Consider the following 21,970-nt stretch of genomic DNA (forward strand, 5'->3'; position numbering starts at 1 on the left):
TCATTGGGACACTCAAACCCCTCCACCACGGTAAGGTGGCAGCCCAGGGAGGGGAGATCCAAGATCACTTTTAAATTTATTTACTGAGAGAACAGCTTCTATCTCCATCATCTGTTGCTCTGGAGTCGGGTCGGGCAGCATCAGAGCAGGGAGGTCCAGGCGTCTCTCTCCACAGCCACCTCTTCCAGCTCTTCTGGGAGGACTCCAAGATGTTCCAAGACCAGCAAGCTCAAAATTGGTTTCTACCCATGACTCGTGTGGTGTTCTGTAATTCTCGCCTCACGTGTCTTTTCTTGATGAGCACTAATGTGCACGTCATGGTGGAGCATGGCTAACCACTGTGATCATTCTGAACCTTTTATCGGCAGTTCACTTCTAAGTATTTGCTGCTTTTCTTCAGGTTTTGCAGTTCAACTTTTTCTGACATGCACTTAATCATGAAAATGATTAATAAAAATTTTGAGGCTCTCAGTTTGAAAGTGCTTGAACAATACCTCTTGATATGTCTGGCTGAATGATTAAGCTGCTTAACAAGCACGGAGTGACCGATTCATGCTTTCAGTTTAGATCATTCCCAGAAGGACGTTGTTTTCTCATCCTTTACTCCCCTTTGTCTCACATGAATGTTCACAGACGTCCAACTGAACACAGGAGCTGTGAAACTAACGGGCTTGGCTGTGCTTCAAGTGAACGGACACATTCTGAAGTAGTTGTGGAGCGTTTTTAGAACAGCTTTCACCAACTCCATCTGATTTTGTTGTGTGTTTTTGATTTGACAGAATTAATTATTGGCTTTTCTGAAAATCTACTTGTATTGTGGCCTATTGATTTGGAAAAAGTAGACTTCTTGGTTTTCAAAACTCGTCCATGTGCACTGATGCCACGGCTTCTGTTTGGCCTCTGAGGTTTGGACTGGTTACTCACTGAATTTATGGATGCTTCAGAAAACGTTTTTGGCTGGGTCCCCCACATTTGCACCATGTTTAATATTAATTCAGGCGCTTGAGTTGCCAGTCGGTTCTGGTTTCCAAAATATTTTAGATGTTTTCCTACTTGGAATTACTTTCCCTAGTTGCATTTCATATTCCATAAAAGGCTTAAAGAAGCTTTTGATGACAAATACCATCATTTTTTCTCACAAATTTAATTCCTGTGTGGAATTTGTGTTCGTTCTTGTTTCGCTGTAGCAACATTTTTGCACTGTGACCTAAATATTTCTCAAATCTACACCCTGGGTAATAAACCCTTCCCCTTAGAGCTGCACAGTTTGGGATTCTGAAAGAAACTAGTCCAAAAATTCTGCACAAGATAAATGTATCTGCAGAAACTGAAATTATCAGAAGCAAAGGAAGTCTTTTTACTTGATCCTCATTCTCAGTGTTCTGATGGTGCCTGACAGAACATCAATATTCTTAAACTAGAAGATGATTTATTTTTTTTACTTGTAAACGTTTTTTTTAAACGGTCATGTTTCTGAACTACCGGTACTTATCATTTTAAGTGTGAAAAAAAGTGTCAAATTATTATTCTTCGTTTTTCTTTTTCTTCTTCTTCTTCATCTTCTTCTTCCACTTCTTATTTCGGCTTTTCGCTCTTCAGGGTCTCCACAGTGAGTCCTCCTTCATCTCACACAGCACAACCACTGCTTCACTGAAGGTTCTTAATGACGTTGTTGAACCACTGGATGCTAAGGATTATTGTGCTGCACTTTTCTTAGACCTACATGTCTCTGCGTGAGTGCAGCTACAGCGTGCGCTCTCAGGACATCATTACCTGCAGTGTTCCCTCATTGATGACTGAACTAGGCAAAAGGACCTTCTCCTACTCCGCTCCTGTTTCCTGGAATATCTTACAAAAATATTTGAAGCTCTCGACCTTTGACCTCTCTAAGTGGCTTTAAGAATCTGTTGGACTCCTGGCAGGGACCAATGCAGACATGTTCCCGTTTTTAGTTTTCTACATTCGCCTTAGAATCTAGATGGTTTTTTTTTTGGTTACCTTTTCCTTTTAGCCATCTTATTTGTAAAAAACAAAACAAAAACTGCAGTATGACTTTTTATAACTGTTTATTGTTGTTGCTGTTGTCCATTGTTTCATCTTTCTTTGTTGAAATCAGGTCTCTCTTGTAAATGAGTCCTCGAGGCTCAATGGGATTTACCTGTGTAAATAAAGGTTGAATGAATTGAGAGACCAACTGACCAGATCCATAGCAAAAAAAAATGTATGGTTCGGAAATATGTCGAAAGAGGCTCTGAAGCAGTTCCACAGACAGGACAGTGCAAAGCAGAGGAGAGGAGAGGGAATGTGTCCGCCCTTGACAGGAGCAAGTGGTGGTTATCTCCCAGTGTTCAACCTATGCTGTACCTCAGACGATCTCACTCCTGAGGGAGAACCTCAACATCTTCATTTCTGCTACTTTCACTTCTGTCTCCTGTCTTTTTGTCCACGTCTGTCTCCAGACCATACAACATAGCTGGTCTCACCACTGTCTTGTAAACTTTTCCTTTGATCTTTGCCGACACACTTTTTGTCACAAATCACTCCTGAAACTTTGTTCCAGAAGTTTTTTAGTTTGTTTAAATGCAGTGTAGTGATGCAGCGGTTAGCTTCACTACTAATTACTTATTCTTAAAGCTAGTTCAAGCACAAAGAATATTAATTGTTCAATTACAACAGATTCTTTTCTTTTTTTAATTCACTACAGTAGCTTAAAAAGTAATGATACAACTGACTTTTTCTTGCAACTTTTCTACCAAACAATATTTTTCTTCTTGAACAGTTTGAACATCTAGCCTGCTAAAGAAGGCTACTATACTATACATATAAAGGAGTCTGAGATGGAGCTGCTGGCTTTTCTTGTTTGCGGTTTCTTTGAGCATTGCACTCCCTGGCCGTGAGGTGAACTTACTGGGATGTTGTCACAGGTTTTTTTTCCACACAAACATTTCATGAATCTGAATGAAAATTCTCCAAACAAATGCACTGACAAGTCATGTCTTCAAATCATCCCAGTATTTATTTTCTCTTCCAAACGGGGTAAAAACGAGTGTTGTAACAGTACACGTGGGTGTATTGAACTGTTGCAGTACGGCATGTTCGCTTCGGTCCACGTGCGTACCGTTTCAGTTATTTTTTCACTCATTAAATTTTATTAACGAGGGGTTATGCACTGTGGAACTAAAGTTCCTAAGCGTGTTTCAGCACGGCACTATAGTCTTGCAGCACGCTTAGCATTAGCAGCCTAGCATCTCGTTACAATCTCCTGTTTGGGAACATTGTCTTTCTTGTTAAAAGACAAGTGAACAAATCCAAACCTGTGAGTCGACGTCGTTTCACGGAGAGTGGATCTGCAGCAGCAGCACGTCTAACTTGTTAACGCTCTTGAAACGACATCATCCGAATGTGACCGTAGCTTGTTGCAAACACTGATAATGGCAGCATTTAAACAAACTTTATCAGGTAATTCAGATCGGTCCAGAGCAGTAAGACGAGCTGTAGGAGGTTTTAAAGCTCTGGATCTACGTCTGAATGTTGTTGTTGTGCCAGCTTTAAAGTTCTTGAGCCCCACTATGACATCCATCACATCAACACTTCAGCCAAAAAGTTGTAGCAGCACTTAATGAAAAAATAAAACTGATTGTCAAGCCCTGGACCAGATTAAAGTCCTGCCCTGATGATGATGAGTGAGAGAGAATATTCAACCACCTCATATGATGACCGTGCAAGAAGAGGTATTGTTATTGTATTATTGTGGTCTAATTAACTTTTTTCCAATTTAAATTATAATCTTATTAACTGGATTTTTTTAATCTTTGTGTTTTTTGTAGTCTGAGGATGATAGCAGCTGAGTCTTCTTCATCCACCAGATCACCTCCAGCTAAGAAGTCTGTAAAGACTGAACTTGTTTACTTGGCATATTTTCTAAATAAACATTTTGTAAGTTTTTATTTTGACCTTTTTTGTACTGAAAATTAACCGAACCGAGCCCTCCTTGAAACTGAACTGAAATGTGATTTTAGCGTACCGTTACACCCCTAGTAAAAACACTGGCTTTCCTTGCAAACTTGGTACAATAATACCCACGTTTGTTACCTTTTCTGTAACACCGTACACATTCTCTGTCTGCCTCCAGTGTCGGGCAGCAACTCTTAATCTATAGCTCCTCCCACTAGGCATAACATTTCTTTCAAGTCAAGCACACTTAGTTTACTGGTAACCACAATTTAAACAAATACAATTTTAACTGCTCAGTTCACTCTCAAAAATCCTAATTAATCCAACAATAATGATGCACAGAATCATTTAAAGTCGCATGATCATGGAAACATGTTCAAATGAAAATTAGTCCCAGCTGCTTTTGCCGTGCAATGAGGTAAGCGGCCGTCATACCGCCCAATGCAACAGCAACACATACAAGTAATGTTTTAATGTATGTGTTCCTGAACAGAGCCCCTATGTATGCACCCTTGGTTGTTCTAAGCTGCGGAGGAAAAAGGAGTAGTTAGGACTCCAAGGTGTTCCCAGGCCAGCGGAGAGACTTATGTCTCATAAGCATTGTAATGCCCAGTTTGGCCTGGACCTGCCACATTCGGCTCCACCTCAGTTTGCCCCAGTTCTGGTTTTGTTTTCTTTCAGCAGTGTCGCCTCGATGTGGGCGGGATCATCATAGCAAGAAAAATAGGATCCCTCTCGATCACACAACTGGCCAGAAACAAGTAGCTGAAGTAAACGGCTGTAAAGTGGCTGGAAGTATGACTTATCTGTGTCACCCCCCCCGGGCCAGCGAACCAATCAATGTCCGCTGACATCAAATCTGCAGCATCAGTCCGGGCTGAGAGAGCAGCTCGTGAGACGAAGAGGCTGAAGTTGTCCCTGGCCCGGTTCTGCTCCTGTCCGTTTCTGGCGGCGCTTCAAAGCATCAGAGCGTCTCCTCCAGGCGAACACAGCGACTCCACGGAGGTGGACAGTCCTTTGTTAAAAGTAACGGGCTGCTCACTGAAGCTGAGACCGGCTCTGTTGAAGACTAAGTCCCCCACAGCCAACTCGGTTCGGATATTGTCCAGTTCGGGGGTCACAGGTACACTTCCCCCACACCAATGAAGACACCATGAGGGCCAGTCCAGCAGAAAACCAGCGAAATACCACCCGGCGATATTTGTCGGAACCAGGTAGAACCACAAAGGTCCAGATAAGAGTTTGTTGAGGTCCAGAGAGAGAGAGAGAAAAAACACTGGACCTTCGTGCGTCGACTCCCTGGCTCGAGGGGTCACCTGGCCGGCAGGGTGCGCTCAGACTGACCGATGGGGTGGGAGCGGCCGGTCCTGGACAAAAATATATTTTTGGACGGTCCCGTCTGTCTCTCTGAGTCACTGAACACCGAATTCGGTTGGAAGGGGGACCAACTTTAGTCCGATTCGAAAAACAGGTCAGTTTGATGATAAAAGACTGCAGAGAAGCCGGAGGGAGCTGCCATCCATCAGCTCGCCAGAAGTGAAAAGATCATCACTCTATACAACACTCTTTATGTGCATTCCTGTTGATGATGCAGTAGAGGTGGTCAGTTTAAGATTAAATTCAGACACCACTATGAGCAGCAGGACCATGCTTTCCACAGAACAACTGTGTCAACTCTTGAAACTGTGCCTGCAGTCAACCTACTTCACATATGGGGAGCAATATTATAGGCAGAAACATGGGTGTGCTATGGGGTCTCCAGTTTCTCCTATTGTTGCCAACCTGTACATGGAGGAGGTAGAAAAGAGAGCCTTGACGTCCTTTTCAGGGACACCACCAAGTCATTGGTTCAGGTACGTTGACGACACCTGGGTTAAAATTAAATCTCAGGAAGTCCAACATTTTACTGACCACATCAACTCTGTGGATAAATACATCACGTTTACACGAGAAGATGAAAAAAATGGCAAGTTGGCTTTCTTGGACTGTGAGGTCTCAGTCTCTGATAGAGGACATTTGCAAACTGAGGTGTACCACAAACCCACCCACACAGACCAGTATTTGCAGTTTGACTCCCATCACCCTTTGGAGCACAAGTTAGGAGTCATCAGGACTCTGTATCACAGAGCAGACAGCGTCCCCACTAGCTCAGGAGCCAGGCAGAAGGAGAAATCTTACACAAAACAGGCTCTAGAGCAATGTGGATATCCTAACTGGGCCTTCCTGAAAGCGGAGAAGAAACCCAAACAGGACTCCAGTCAGCCAACAGGTGAAAAGGAGGAACCCAGACCCAGACCAGTGGTCATTCCGTATGTTGAGGGAGTATCAGAGAAACTGAGACGTTTATTTTCTAAACATAACGTCCCAGTGGCTTTTAAACCCCAAAATACATTAAAGACTGGTTCATCCCAAAGATCCAGTCCCCCGGCACAAACAGAGTAATGTTGTGTATGCTGTTCAGTGTCAGGAGGGCTGTGATCAGTCTTACATCGGGGAAACTAAACAGCCACTGGCCAAAAGGATGGACCAGCACAGAAGATCAACATCATCAGGCCAGGATTCTGCGGTCTACACTCCTCTCCAGGCCAGCGGTCACTCTTTCAGGGATGAAGATGTTCACATCCTGGACAGAGAGGAACGATGGTTTGAGAGAGGAGTAAAGGAGGCCATCTTTGTGAAAAGAAACCGTCCATCATTAAACAGGGGTGGAGGCCTCCGGGTTCAACTGTCCCCCTCTTACAATGCTGTGATTGCTAGTATCACTCAGCCCCCTGTGAATAGTAAACAGCCATCAGGTGCTAATGATCCATTGTTAGGCTGATGGTCCTTCTTGATCATGTGATCAGCTGGTTTTGGTTGTCAGCAGCAAACTGGTTGATCCACTCTGAGAAGGTGCTATTTAAGAGACTGAGCTGAATACAGCACCTCAGACTGAGGAAGTCTTTCAGATGAGAGACGAAATGTTTCTACAATTTTTTTTTTTTTTTTTTTTTGAATGTCCAGAGGACCAGATTTAACTTTTTTAGATTTTTCTACCTGGAATATTGAGCATGCATCAGGATATTTGAAATTAGTGTTGCGGGTCTGTGAACTCTCTGACATTGTTTTTAAGATGGATGGATGGATGGAGGATTGTATAGATGGATAGATAGATATATACTTTATTAATCCCAGGGGGGGGATTCAAAGCATCCAGTAACATGTTCAAATTATACAGAAACAGAGTAGCTGGCAACTCATTCTCTTGTAATCTCTCATTTCCTTAAAAAAAATTCTGTATGGGATTGAAAATGATCTAACAAGATATGACCTTGAAGTAGCAGTAGTCATAAAAAGTGCATTTCTGTTTTTACGTTAACAGTTTGATGCATTTTTTGTTTGACTGTTGTAATAGTGTTAAACTGGAGTTTCTGCTACATGTTGTATTAGCTCCAGTGTCATTCAGGTTCCTGTGAAGCAGTCATGCTTGCTTCTCTAAGATCTCTGCAGAGGTTGTTCCCAGATTCATACCTGACTGGTTCAGAGCATCTGTAAATTGTGTTATTCAGCAGTAAGAATGGACTTGAGTTTTCACTAGGGTTGTATCTTTAATCAAATTAGTTATTTTAATTTTGACTTTTGCTCCTAACAAAACCGTGTTAAAAACGGTTATTAAAATATTCAGCTATGCTCTTCTTTGAAAGTGTGTCTCCTCCTGAATGAGCTGCAGCGCCTCTTTGTGTGAGATGAGCAGAGAGAGGTGGACAGACACACAGAGGCCTCTGTTGCACTCACAGATCACTTTGACTACCAAGAACTAAGATTCAGTCAACGTCCACCTGTGAGAGCAACATTCCTGTAAGTGTTTTCAGTACCTGACTGAAACACATGAGGAAATTCTATGTTGACCAGAACCATCAGATCGAACTAAGAAGAGGAGATTTTAGTCCACTTCAACACTTATCCTCATTAAAACACCACAAGACAAACAAACAGGATTTTATTATTGATTTTGCAACCGTATGTGCAGAATCTGAATTTCTGAAGAAAAAAAAAAAATCCCTCATCTTCCGCTTGTTACTAACTCAGGTCTCGGGGGCAGCATCTTGAGCAGGGAGGTCCAGACATTTCTTTCCACAGCCACCTTTTCCACCTCTTCTGGAAGGACTCCCAAGTTGTTCCCAGACCACTTGAGAGACGTAGTCTATACAGTGTGTCCTGGGTCCTCCCCAGGCTCTCCTCCCAGTCAGGCATGCCTGGAGCACCTCCCTAGGGAGGCGCCATGGGACCATCCTTACCAGATGCCCGAATTACCTCAACGGGCTCCTTTCGATATGGAGGAACAGCAGTTCTACTCCAAGTCTCTCCTGATAACTGAACTTCTCACTTTGTCTCTAAGGGAGAGTCCAGCAACCCTGCAGAGGAAACTCATTTCAACCTCCTGTATCCACAATCTCATTCTTTCAGTCTCTACCCAGAGTTCATGACCAGAGGTGAGGGGAGGAACGTAGACCAACTGGTAAACAGAGAGCTTTGCCTTACAGCTCAGCTCCCTCTTCACCACAACGGACCAGTACAGAGTCAACAATACTGCAGATGCTGCACCAATCTCTGTCAATCTCACGCTCCATTCTTCCCTCACTCGTGAACAAAACCCCGAGATACTTGAACTCCTCCACTGGAGGCAGAACCTCACCCTCAACCTGAAGAGCACAATCCACCCTTTTCTGACTGAGGACCATGGCCTCAGATTTGGAGGTGTTGATTCTCATCTCAGCCGCTTCACACTTGTCTGCGAACCGCTCCAGTGCGAGCTGAAGATCACCGCACGATGACACCAACAGGACCACATCATCTGCAGCAGAGAAGGAATCCTGAGGCCACAGAACCAGAATCCCTCCATCCCCTGGCTGCACCAAGAAATTCTGTCCATAAAAGTTATGATCAGAATCTGTGACAACGGACAGCCCTGGAGAAGTCCAACTCTCACCCTGAAGGGTCCGACTTACCATACCATACCAATTTATTTATAGAGCACTTAAAATAGCAACAAGGCCAACCAAAGTGCTGTACAATAGAAACAAACAAGCACAGTGGACATTAAAACATAAAATAAAAATATAGATACAAATAGCAACAGATAACTGAATGGCTAACACTGGAGAATACAGACAGGATCAAAACAAATCACACCGTGTCAAAGGCAAGGGAATAAAAGGATATTTTCAAGCGAGACTTAAAAACAGTGAGAGTGGGAGCCTGCCTGACACAGTACAGTGGCAACTCATTCCAAAGTCTTGGACCTGCAACAGAGAAAAGCCCTGTCCCCTCTGAGCTTGCGACAAGTTTCTGGAACTGAAAGGAGCATCTGGTCTGCTGACCTCAGAGAGCAAGGTAGGACATATGGCTGCAGAAGATCAGTGAGATAGGATGGGGCAGAACTGTTCAGTGATTTAAAAACATACATGAGTATTTTGAACTGGATACGAAAGTGAATGGGTAGCCAGTGCAGGGAATCCAAAACTGGAGTAATGTACTCTCTATGGTCTGTACCAGTTAAAAATCGGGCTGCAGCATTCTGGACCGTTGTGCAATGGAGGATTGGTTGATTTCAAACAGAAGCACATTGCAGAAATCGAGCCTGGATGTTATGAACGCATGGATCACTGTCTCAAGATTCTTTTTGGACAGTATGAGCTTCAGCTTAGACAGTCGCCTCAGCTGAAAAAAAACAGGATTTAACAATCATGTTTACGTAACTGTTAAGTTTCAAGGAAGGGTCCGTTATCACTCCCAGATTAGTGACTCTTTGTTTCTCTAACAGAGCTAGAGAGGAAAGGTCGATGCAGTGGTTCATGAACGTGCCATTGGGATGAAACGACAAGACTTCAAATTTCTTCTCAATGAAACTCAAGAAGTTTAGAGCCATCCAGTCTCTGATGTCATCCAGGCAGTCGAGAAAACGTTGAATAGAGCGTGTACCTCTGTGCCTCAGGGGGAAGTAAGTTTGACAATCGGTGTAGAAATGAAAGGGTATGTTATATTTGTGGAAAATAGACACCGCCGGCAATGAGAACCAAACTCTCACACCTGACTTCTGGTAACATGGCGCCCGTGTGCATGGCTTGCAATCCACCTCTGCTGATGGTGTTCTGATTAGTTGTGTTTTGTTTGTTTTTTATCTGGGACATAAACTCGCTGCTGGTGTATGACCGACAACAGCTTCTGGATCTTCGATTTTCTGCCGCCGATGTCGTTTATTTGGACCAATATGAGTGTAACTCTGGACCCCCCTTCCCCTGCTGCTTACGAACGTGCCTGTTTACCTCGGCTGGGCTCCTCACCTGCCTGTCCGGAGATATCGCTACAGACGCCGGGGAAAACGTGCTGGGCGGCTGGTGAAGCTTAAAGCCCTGCATGCTGCATCTACCTCTTCAGCTGGTGGTCATGGTTTCCATAGCAAGCTTCCCGTGTGCCCGGACCAGGTAAACAACGGGAGTTGTCGGCCAGTGCGCTGCACGGGCCGACCCGGAGGGGCTGTTATTGAAAATCTGCGGCCATTGGCGCGCACTAACTCAACCGCTGCTGGGTCCACTTTGGACAGTATTCGGATGTGTTTGGTCAACGCAAGATCTATTACCAACAAAACTTTTATCCTCAGGGACCACTTTCAAGAGCATGATTTGGACTTTCGCTGTGTCACAGAGACTTGAATGTCTCTGGGTGAGTCCAGTGCCTTGATGGAATTATTGCTACCGAACTGTCTGTATTTTAACGCACCGCGGCCATCAGTCCGGCACGGTGGTGGATTATTAACAATATTCAAATCAACTTTTGTCTGTAAACAACTGCCCATCCTGGCTTCCTGCTCCAGCTTTGAGCTGAGCGTCTTTGAACTCGGCCATTCGCCTTCAACTTTGTGTGCGCTCATCTACCACCCACCTCAATCTAAGGATTTCATAAATGAGTTTTCTGATTTCTTGGCTAAAATCACACCAAAATATGATCATGTTTTCATTATTGGGGACTTTAATTTGCATGTGTGCTATCAGGAGAAGCCCTTGGTTAAAGACTTTTTAGATTTATTGGACTCATTTAATCTAACAACATGTAATGCAAACGGTCCCACCCAAGAGCGCGGACATACACTGGACCTTGTTTTAACTCGTGATGTGACTGTTGGTAATCTTGAAATTGGTGATAATGTTTTTTCAGACCACATGCCAGTACAGTTTGAGTTCACCCTCCCCCATCTAACTCCTAAGCCGTGCATTCCTGCACATCGCAGCCAGACCATTAACCACTTCACTGCCGCACGCTTCACAGATGCTTATAACTCTGAAATGATCATTCAGCCCCCGGTGTTTCTCACTACTACAAAGGAGCTGACATCCCAGTTCAACTCTGTCTGCTTAAAGACTCTGGATCATGTCGCTCCTGTTAAAACTAGAAAATCAAAACTCAGAGCAGAACCTTGGCTGAGTGAAATCACCAAGGCCGTTAGGCAGCAATGTAGGAGGGTGGAGCGCAAATGGAGGAAAGACAGGCTGCAGGTCTCTTTTCAAATACTTAGAGTTGGCGCCGTTATCAGAAAGCAGTGAAAGCTGCAAAATCCAAATACTTCTCTGATATAATTATCTCAAACTCTCGCAACCCACGTGTCCTCTTCTCCACGCTAGCAATGAGGATCTCATGGCTGATGGTGTCAAAAGCGGCTGTGATGTCCAAAAGGACAAGCAGCACAGAATCACAGGTATCTGTGGATCTGAAGAGGTCATTAAAAACCTTCTGTAGGGCAGTTTCAGTGCTGTGGAGAGGTTTAAAGCCAGATTGGAATAGCTCTAAGATGGCGTGATCCTCCAGGAAGCACTTCAACTGGGACTCGACTATTTTCTCCAGTAGTTTAGAAACAAATGGGAGTCTGGAGACAGGCCGGAAGTTGGAAACGACTGAGGGGTCAAGGTTTGCTTTTTTCAGGAGAGGCTGGACAGCAGCATGTTTAAAGGTTTTTGGCACCACGCCAGTGGATAAACTACTGTTTACTATAGCAACAATGGACAGACCTAGAGTAGGAAAAACCTCCTTTAGTAGTCGAGGGGGGACCACATCAAAAGGGGAACCAGAAGGTTTCAAGCTGCACATGACTAGAGAAGATAGAGTGATGGCTTCAAAATGGTCAAAAGGAGCTACAGCTTGAGGTGGGATGGATGGGTCATGGGTTGGAGGGGGAAATGAGAGTCCGGGTGGTCGCAATTTTTTCCACAAAGAAATGTAAGAAGTTCTCGCACAATTCAGTCAAGGCTTCCAGATGTGATGGTTCAGTGAGGTGGAGAACAGAGTTGCTAGGTTAGAGCAGTGGGTGGGCATCACAGGGTCAGCCCTCAATTCGTTCAGATCCTTCCTCGCTGCCAGATCCTGTCTCTCCATCAAGGATTTTAGTTCTGCAGTGGCAGAGCTTAAATGGGGGATTCTGCAGGGGGTCCATCCTGAGTCCCCTCCTATTCTCTTTATACCTGCTGCCGCTTGGTGCTATTTTCTGGAAACACAACATGCCCTTCCACTTCTACGCCGACGACTGTCAAATTTACTTCCCCCTAAGACACAATGGTACATGCTCTATTCAACCTCTGCTCAACTGCCTGGCTGACATCAGGGACTGGATGGCTTTAAACTTCTTAAGTTTCAATGAAAAGAAGTCTGAAGTCATGTTGTTCCCTCCCAGCGACACAATCATAAACCACTGTATCGACCTCTCCGCTCTAACCCTGTCAGAAAAACAAAGAGTCACTAATCTGGGAGTGATAATAATAATAATAATAATAATAATAATAATAATAATAATAATGTCATCACAATGTCAGCACTGTATGTTTCCATACAATGGCGAAATTAGTCTCTGCATTTAACCCATCCACCACCAGGTGGTGCAGTGGGCATCTATTGAAAGCGCCCGGGAGGCATTTTGGGGATGAGGCGTGCAGAGACGCCACGTGATGTGCAGTGACTGGGGATCGAACCTGGGACTTTCGGGTCCCAAGCCGGCTGCCCTGCCTCTACACCATCTCGGCCCCCATATTTAATGGACCCTTCCCTGAAACTTAACGATCATGTAACATGATTGTTAAATCATGTTTCTTCCAACTGAGGCGGCTGTCTAAACTGAAGCCCATATTGTCCAAAAATAACCTGGAGACAGTAATACATGCATTCATTACATTTAGGCTTGATTACTGCAATTCACTCCTGTTTGGTATCAGTCAGACCTCCATTGCACAACTACAAAAAAAAAAACAACTCGGGTTTTCAAGTCCCGTTTAAAAACTCACTACTATTCAGTAGCTTTCAACACCAGATGATCTGTGTTTTGATCCTGTATGCTCCACACTGGTTTGTCGTCATATTTATTATCTGCATCATTTTTATGTCTGTATTCTGATTTACTTTATTTTGTATTTTGCTTTGTTTGTTACCTGTTGTTCTGTCTGTACAGCATTTTGGTTGGCCTTGTAGCTGTTTTAAGTGCTCTATAAATAAAATGGTATGGTACCTCTTGTATAGGGACTGAACTGCTCGTAATAACGAGCTAATGTAGCAACGGTCCCTAAAACCTACACCCATTTAGGTAAAAAGTTTATTATAGTAGCTAAAAGTTGCATCTGTAGTTTAGAGGCCAATCAGCTTCTGTCGATGTGATGTAATGTTCATCATGAAGTTAAACAGACACATCTGTTGTACGACAGGTTTACTCTGCATTTTGTGTAATTATGAAATGCAGAGTGAAGCATGTTTCTTTAACAATAATAATTTTTATTTGCTCCTATGAAACAAAATTAGGTATTTTTATTATAAAAAACACAAATGTTGATTTATAAACGATTTAGGCCAACAAGCAGATTTTAACCGTCCTGCTGCCCCCGGGTCAAAATTACCTCCGTGTTAAAACCGAGGCCTCATGGGTCGACCCAAGGACAGCAGGAGGGTTGGACATTTTACTAAGCATTGGAAGTTCTGTTGAATTCAAGCTTTGTTCTGTATTTTTATTTAAATGACTCAATATTAGTGAAATGTGGGACATGTAATTTAATTGTTGAGACTGAAAAGACACTTCAGGACATTTTAGGTGCAAAATTGTGGTTGCATCATGATGCATGAATTTTTATTTAAAAAAATGTAAATAAAATCCATCCAAATCCATTATCTTTACCTGCTTCTTCCTTTTTGGGTCTTGGAATATAACTAAAAAACTAGAAAAAAAGAAGAGATTTCAGAGAGTCCTACAATTTGATGGAAGTGCAATGTATCATTCATTTTATTTATTTTTTACAGTAGCCTTTATTTGAATAAAGCTTTTGTCAGATATTTTAATGGAAAGTTCAACAAAAAGTATGAAAAAACAAATCGCCTGTTTTTTGAGTACAATAAATGCAACATTTACAAACTCGATGACTAACTGTTTTAGTGGAGTAAAATTAAAGTAATGGATATTCTGATGTCTTTTCTCCAGATTTGAGCAGCTCTACTTCTCACACACTTTGTCTGTATTTCTCTTTTTATAAAAAAGAATGGTGGCAAAGTGTTGTATTCCTCATATAGAGACCAGTTGTTGTTTACTATGGATGAAAGGATTTTTTCAACTATTTTCTATGACTGTTATATTAGCATTAGCACATTAAAGTGGCCTAGAGCTACATGTGATGAACGAGGTGGTGCTTGCTGCACAGCTCTGTAATGTTTACAGAAATGTATACCCGCACTGCAGATTGTTGGACTCTAGACACGGATATTAGCTGGCACACACATAAACTAGGCCCACGTGAGATTAGCATCGTTCCCAGGCTTCTGTTCCCTTTGATCGTCCTGGCATTAGATTAACAAATCTCCGGCATCTCGTTGCAAGGTAACAGAAAGGTCGCGGGCCTCCTCAGACAGGTCAGGTTTCAGCGTGGTTCTTGTTCTGCGTTGTTCTCCAGAGGTGTGCCGTTTGCCCAGATGAGCTGAGAGGCCGCTGGTTTTTCCACACTTGCACTTCAGCTGTTGAGGAAAGGGTTAGGTGGTTGTGTGTCTGTGCTTGTGCTCAGAAAAGATGCAGAACAAGATGATGGCTTTGAGTGGAGATGATGGTGTCATCTGCAGACCGCAGCAGATAACATTACGTTACATAAGCTGTGTGTGTGTCACTGTGTAGACTTTATAGGTTCAAGTTCAAATTAGATTTAATCTGAAGTGAAGGTCATCATGAGAGCTGGATGTTGACTGATTTTAACTCATCTCTGGATTATGTGACAGATAATTTCTTCTTTTGCTGTTAAAGCTTCATTTTATTTTATTTTTGTAGCTCTGGACGCCCAGGGCTAATCTACTGTGACGTCTGTGCACGAAACAGAATACGTGCGTTCAGCGGGTGGTGGCTTTGTCGTTCGGACGTACAGCATGTGTTCATGGATTAGGGCTCCCAGCATGATTTCATACTAGTCAGATCTTACTTTAAAAACCTGCCAGTTATGATTAGGGTTCTGTTTTCATTTTAGATTTCAGGGTATTTTCTTCTAATAGTTGTCTTCTACATGCCTGTCAGTGTTCTCCACCTCTGTAGCAGTGCATATTGTTTAGCTTTTTTTCTTGTGGTGTTAAAATGACTCGGAGGCTTGATTCTGTGTTGGGATCACTGGTTCTCCGTGGTGGGTTTCAAACCCTCAACAATTCTATTGCAAAACTTAGACCAAATTGCACTGAACACATTCTAAGTTTTTGTGAACATGATTCATACTGGGTAAATATTTAATATGCATATTTATTTTATTCTTGCTGATTCTTGAAACCTTTTTTTGCTTAAATTTTCTGCGTCTTCACGTTTGTGCAGAGGAAATAGCAAAATGTTGTCCAACCCATGGGATTTTTAACTTCATGCCAACTTTTAAGAATCCGTCCAGAGGACTTGACTTAACCCAGTTAGATAAATGCCAACTTCTTCTTCTTTCAGGTTTTCTCTCTTCAGGTGTCTCCACATCGAGTCCTCCTCCATCTCACCCTGTCCTCTGTCCTTACTCCAACTACCTCCATGTCCTCTCTAACTGCATCCATATGTCTCCTCTTTGTCTTTTTCCTGCAGCTGCATTTCTAACATCCTTCTACCATTATACCCACTGTCCCTCCTCTGGACATGTCCAAACCACTGTCCCTCCTCTGGACATGTCCAAACCACTGTCCCTCCTCTGGACATGTCTAAACCACTGTTCCTCCTCTGGACATGTCCAAACCACTGTCCCTCCTCTGGGCATGTCCAAACCACTGTCCCTCCTCTGGACATGTCCAAACCACTGTCCCTCTGGACATGTCCAAACCACAGTCCCTCCTCTGTATGTGTCTAAATGACTGTCACTCCTCTGGACATGTCCCAACCCATCTCAGTGTGTCCTCTCTAACTTTATCTCCCAGTTGTTCAACCTGTGCTGTACCTCTGATGATCTCATTCCTGATCTTCTCCATCCTTGTCTCTCCTAAGAAGAACCTCAACATCTTCAGCTCTGACACTTCCAGTTCTGTCTCCTGTCTTTTTGTCCATGTCTCTGTCTCCAGACCATACAACATAGCTGATCTCACCACTGTCTTGTAAACTTTTCCTTTGACCTTTGCTGACACCCTTTTGTCACAAATCACTCCTGAAACTTTTCTCCATCACTCCATCCTGCCTGGACTCTCTTCTTCACCTCTTTACCACACTCCCCATGTTCCTGGACAGTGGACCCCAAGTCCTTGAAGTCCTGCACCTTGTCACTGTTCCACCTCCTACTCTGTCTTGGACTTAAATTCCAGCCTTAAATATTTTGTATGTGTAAAAAAAGGTATTTGGGGGGGGGGGGGGGGGGGGGGATCACAAGTTACAAAACTTTTTTATGATGTTCTGTTTACGGATACGAATCCAAAACTACGTGTACTAGTTTTTGTCCTGGATTTTCCTCCTCTCCGCTGATTGGTCAATGTCATGTCACTCACAAATTAAGGATCCAGTCAGAACAGATGGGTTTGGCTGTAGACGCCTCAGTGAGCTGACGGGTCGTCAGCGCGTCCACCATATTGAATGTGGCAGACCTGCAGGTCACCTAACAAGGAAATGGACTGAATTTCATAAAGCACCATTCTACACAGTGTTTGAAGTTAATCCTCGTCATTCATATGCACTAATATATTTGGAAAACAAACAGGCACGAAAGATGCTAACTTTTAACGCGATTATTAAAAATGTTTACTCCTTAAATGTTTAGGTTTAAAGGTAAACACTAAACAAACATTTATTCTTTTGAGTGATTACAACTACTAACACATGTAATACTATTACTGTGGTGATTAATATAGAAATATTCATATTCAAATACAAATCTTTTCTACAAGGTCACAAATCTGTTTTTACATCTGCAAAATATTTAAGACTGGAATTTGAGCCCATATACTATGGCTGACTTTCATTCCTCTTCTTTCAAGTGCATACCGCCACCTCTCCAAGTTCTCTTCCACCTGTCCCCTGTTCTCACCACAGATCACAATGTCATCTGCAAACATCATCGTCCACGGGGATTCCTGCCTGACCTCATCATAGTGGGAGTGGTGGCGCAGAGGTTAGAAGATGGGCCTGTGATCAGAAAGTCGCAGGGGCAACTCCTGGTACCGTCAACATCAAAATTTGGGTGGAAATGGTGGAACACCCACACCTCCCTCCACCCTCACTCTGGGCCCCTGAGCAAGGCCCTTAACACCCACCATCTGCTCCCTAAAACAGGTCTCTCTTGAAAATGAGTTCTCGTGGCTCAATAAGACTACCTGGATAAATAAAGGGTAAATGGAAATAAATGAAAAATCTGTTTGTCAGTCCATCACCAGAGCAAACAAGAAGGGGCTCAGAGTTGATCCTTGATGCACTCCCACCTCCATTAATGCTAACATCTTACTTAAAGGGATGGTTCTGAATGTTTTACGTGGGTTTCCATGAAAAAGTAAAGAATAAGTCACTTTTTTTTTGTTTGTAGATATATCTGGTTAATTTGACACACAAAAGGTACAGACTGAAATGAGCTGTAGCATATTTGGGGTTTACCAACGGCACTTTTTGTACAAATTTCCTAATACATATTAACTAATATTTTATTTTTGTACTAAAATATCCATATAATGTAAAATTATCTTTGGTGTAAGGGTTTATATATGGTTGTCTGAACTGCCATGAAATTTCCAAGCTGTTTGAGGACAGGAAATTTAGCACTGGTAGTAGGTTCACTCAGACCATGCTGATAGACCATGCTCCCTCTCGGTTTTCAAGTCCCGTTTAAAAACTCAATACTATTCAGTAGCTTTCAACACCAGATGATCTGTGTTTGAACCTGTACGCTCCACACTGGTTTGTCGTCATTATCTGCATCATTTTTATATCTATATTCTGATTTACTTCATTTTGTATTTTGCTTTGTGTGTTACCTGTTGTTCTGTCTGTACAGCACTTTGGTTGGCCTTGTAGCTGTTTTAAGTGCTCTATAAATAAAATGGTATGGTGTGGTATAAACTATAAAGACAAAACTGGCTAATCCCAGTGACACCATGTCTAAGCTGGATTGCCTTCTTAAAACAGTTTTAATCTTCCAACTTTAATAATGTTTCATACAAAATCTGTTTTATAAACCTTTACATCACCATCAGCTTTACATTGTATGATTGTTTTGACAGATTCCAGTATATCTCAATGAAATCTTTCCTGGAAGTGCTACAACTTTCTGTCGTTGACACCATTTACTCTCAAGTTTCTCTACAATTCATAAATAACAATGTTACAGTTTTTCTCAATACTCTCAGAACTCTACGCACAGATAAGAAAACATGCACACAATGGGCAAAACCCTTCAATTCTTCCGCAAACTGAAACTTTACATCCAAACAATGTTCTCTCCTCAAAATGGAGTTTTGTTCTCAGATGACGCACACAAACCATCGTATGAGTGGACATTTATTAGAACCAGTTAAACACTGATGTGCTCAACCCAAAACACTATGAAGAGTGGAAAACATTTCTCCATTCAGCAGAATGACTTGGGGCTTTTTTTTGGTTCAGTGTTACACTTACTCCAGACACTTCTAGTGGACTAGGCCTATGTCAAAACTGACCAGATGGACAGAGACTGTTATTTCATTGATCTGCATCCAGAAATACAGTTTGAGCCATCTGGAGACTTTCTTTCTTGAATTAATCAAGTAGAAAAGACAATTCTCTATGATCATTACTATTTTACAATTGTTTGATAATCAAATTGTGTTAGTTCACTCAATGTTTACAGGTTGAAGAGAACTACTCATTTTATTTACATAAACAGTAAGTAATGATTTTTATTCCTCATTCAAAGAAGAAATCAGGTTAATATGCATTTCTTGATTTTTCTGTCTTCAATGAGCAAATTTGTAAGTATGTTAAAGTTCAGGCTTCGGTCAACTAAAATGTTTACTGAGAAGAAATGTCATGTTTAATCTTTACAGCAGATAATCAGAGTAGAGGCTCCACGAAGTCTCGTTTTCTCCAATAATCTTTCTGTCTGTTTTAAACAATCTCATTCTCTGCCCTTGACTTTGATAACACCTTACATCACAAACCACACCTCTGATCTGGTCCATCCACCAATCAGAAAGCTCTAAAATGACCCGGAAGTCAACTCATTTAAATGTGGCAACTTCCCGGTTCTCGCCAGAGTAAAAGAGTTAAAGAGTTGAGAGTTAAAGGGTTACAAAGAATTGCAGTTCTCATGGAGAAGAGAGATGAAAAGCTCTCTGATGCAGCTCATGGAGAAGAGTTCCAGAGTTTAACTCTCTGAAGAGAGTTAAAGAGTTCAGAGTTCTTGGATGCAAACGCATTCAAGAAGAACGCAGAGACGATCTTGGGAATTATAACTTCTGTTTGGATAACCTCGCACGACTCTCGAAGTATTTTAGCTGTTTTCAACGGAGACGCTGAAAGAGTCAAAGGAAGGATTCTATACCGACGCTGATCTATCATCAACCAGGTAACAGTTCTACTTGACCAAGCGTACCGTGACCAAGCTGAGATCTGAAGGAGCGTGCACATTTCTGGTCAAACAGATTAATTCCCTCACACATCTCTCTGTAAGATAAATCTCCATTTTCCATCTTAAACTCTCCTTTCTCCTAAAATCATTACAGATATTTTAGAAATATCTGAAGCAAAGTTCTCAATCACCGCCGTGTGATTGATGTCTGTTATTCTGCTGAGAAGTGAGGACAATCGCCGTATTGTCCACTTTCTGTGAACTTGCCATTGTTATTGTTTTCATATTTTGCCAAATTAATGTAAATGTTTGATGTTAAACTTTGATTCTGCAAATAAATGACCGCATTCATTTGATGGGTCAAAGATAAATAACGTCTCTCGTTCGCATTTCTGTTAAACTCAACGCACGACATTTACACAGTCAGAAAAATGAAGAACTCGTGAAAAATGTATGAATATATCCAGCATATGTCATACTACACACTAAATATGTGTGTTGTGTTGTAAAATATTTTAGAATATTGTTTTTACAGTCAGAATACACAAGTACACAGTAACAAGTATATTTTATTTTTCCCACACAATGTACACAGTGTACATCCCACCCAACACAAAGTTGCACATACAGTGGTCTAGATACAAAATAACAGAATAATTTACTGTATGCAATTAACGGTAAAATCAACACTATGCTGCATCCTGTCTTCTGTTTCGATCTGGCCACAGCCCCTCATCCACATCACAAGCAAGGTTTTCCCTGGCCAGCAGCAGGGGAAAGATCGCCTAGCGCGGTGAGTCCAGCCATGAAAAGCATCAACTGCTATATACATGCGTCTTCCTCCATAGCTTGGAGAAGGGGTACCAGCATGAAGGGAACATCACAATGTATGCAGTGATTACCCACCACGGCGTCATCCACCACCATGCTACCCTTGGCCCCTCCAACACTGCCCATCTGATCATATTCCTGGACACACTACACAACACACTCCTTCCACCAGATCAGATAGATGGCCCAGAGCAGCTCAGGTACGTTGTCATTTGGGACAATGTAAGTTTCCACTGGGCTGCTCTGGTTCATAACTGGTTCACTGCTCACCCACGCTGTTCAGTTGTTTATCTCCCTCCATCTTCTCCATTCCACAATCCTATTGAGACATTTTTTTCTGCCTGAAGACAGAAAGTGTATGACCTAAATTCACAAACGCGTATACTGGCCAGAGACTTCAACAATGGCACGCTGGCCGATGATATTCCTTCCCCTCCATCTTTTTGAGAGGTTGAATTCAACCTCGTCAATGAAGATGAACTGGCGCTCCACTGCAGCCACCTCTAGCTCAAGGACGTTCTGAAACACTTGACCATATCAGAAATAGAGTAGGAGTGGTCACTATTGTGAAGCACAAGCATGATTACAATACTGAAATATGTATAATTTATACAGTGTTGAGTATGCACCAGTTGTGGGATTGTAGACGACTTCTACAATTTGGCTGCTCAAGGTGGCTGCATGTCAGAGCAGCTCTGTTACTTTCATTCTGAGATGTTGCTTTTGAAAACTTTAATTCCTCTTTTTTCTGCATGCACATTGTTTTTTTATGTTAATTTCATCTGGTATCAGATACTGTGCAGCTGGAATGATTTTTACTGGAACCTTTTTACTTTGGCTTTTGTTAAGATTCGTAACCATGGCAACAAGGTGTTTTTTACGACTGGGAGCAGCTGAGTAACATCTGAAAAGCTCAAATAATATCTCAACTACAGCCCCAAATCCACGAGGAAAAGTATAAATACCTTGAGGTTCACCTGGACAACAGACTGGACTTGAGATGCAGAGATGGAGCTGTCTACAAGAAGGGACAGAGCAGACTACTTCTTGAGGAAGCTGAAGTCCTTCAACGTTTGCAGCAAGATGCTGCATATCTTCTATAATTCTGTTGTAGAGAGCGCTGTCTCTTCTGCCATCATCTGCTGGGGGAGCAGCACCAGAGCAAGAGA

The 21,970-nt window shown here is 42.4% G+C and overlaps 1 protein-coding gene across 1 annotated transcript in view; it reads left to right on the plus strand.

Annotated features, from left to right (window-relative positions):
• The window catches only part of LOC119422507, a 28,469-nt gene extending 7,221 nt beyond the window's left edge, over positions 1–21,248 (plus strand). The window contains exons 5-7 of the mRNA XM_037689882.1: positions 20,699–20,763; positions 20,819–21,001; positions 21,149–21,248. Of these exons, the coding sequence (XP_037545810.1) occupies positions 20,699–20,763; positions 20,819–21,001; positions 21,149–21,248 (348 nt within the window). The remainder of the gene's footprint in view (positions 1–20,698; positions 20,764–20,818; positions 21,002–21,148) is intronic.
• Positions 21,249–21,970: the final 722 nt, after the last annotated feature.

Source organism: Nematolebias whitei, chromosome 16 (genome assembly GCF_014905685.2).
Source record: "Nematolebias whitei isolate Nwh7 chromosome 16, NemWhi1, whole genome shotgun sequence".
NCBI lineage: Eukaryota > Metazoa > Chordata > Actinopteri > Cyprinodontiformes > Rivulidae > Nematolebias > Nematolebias whitei.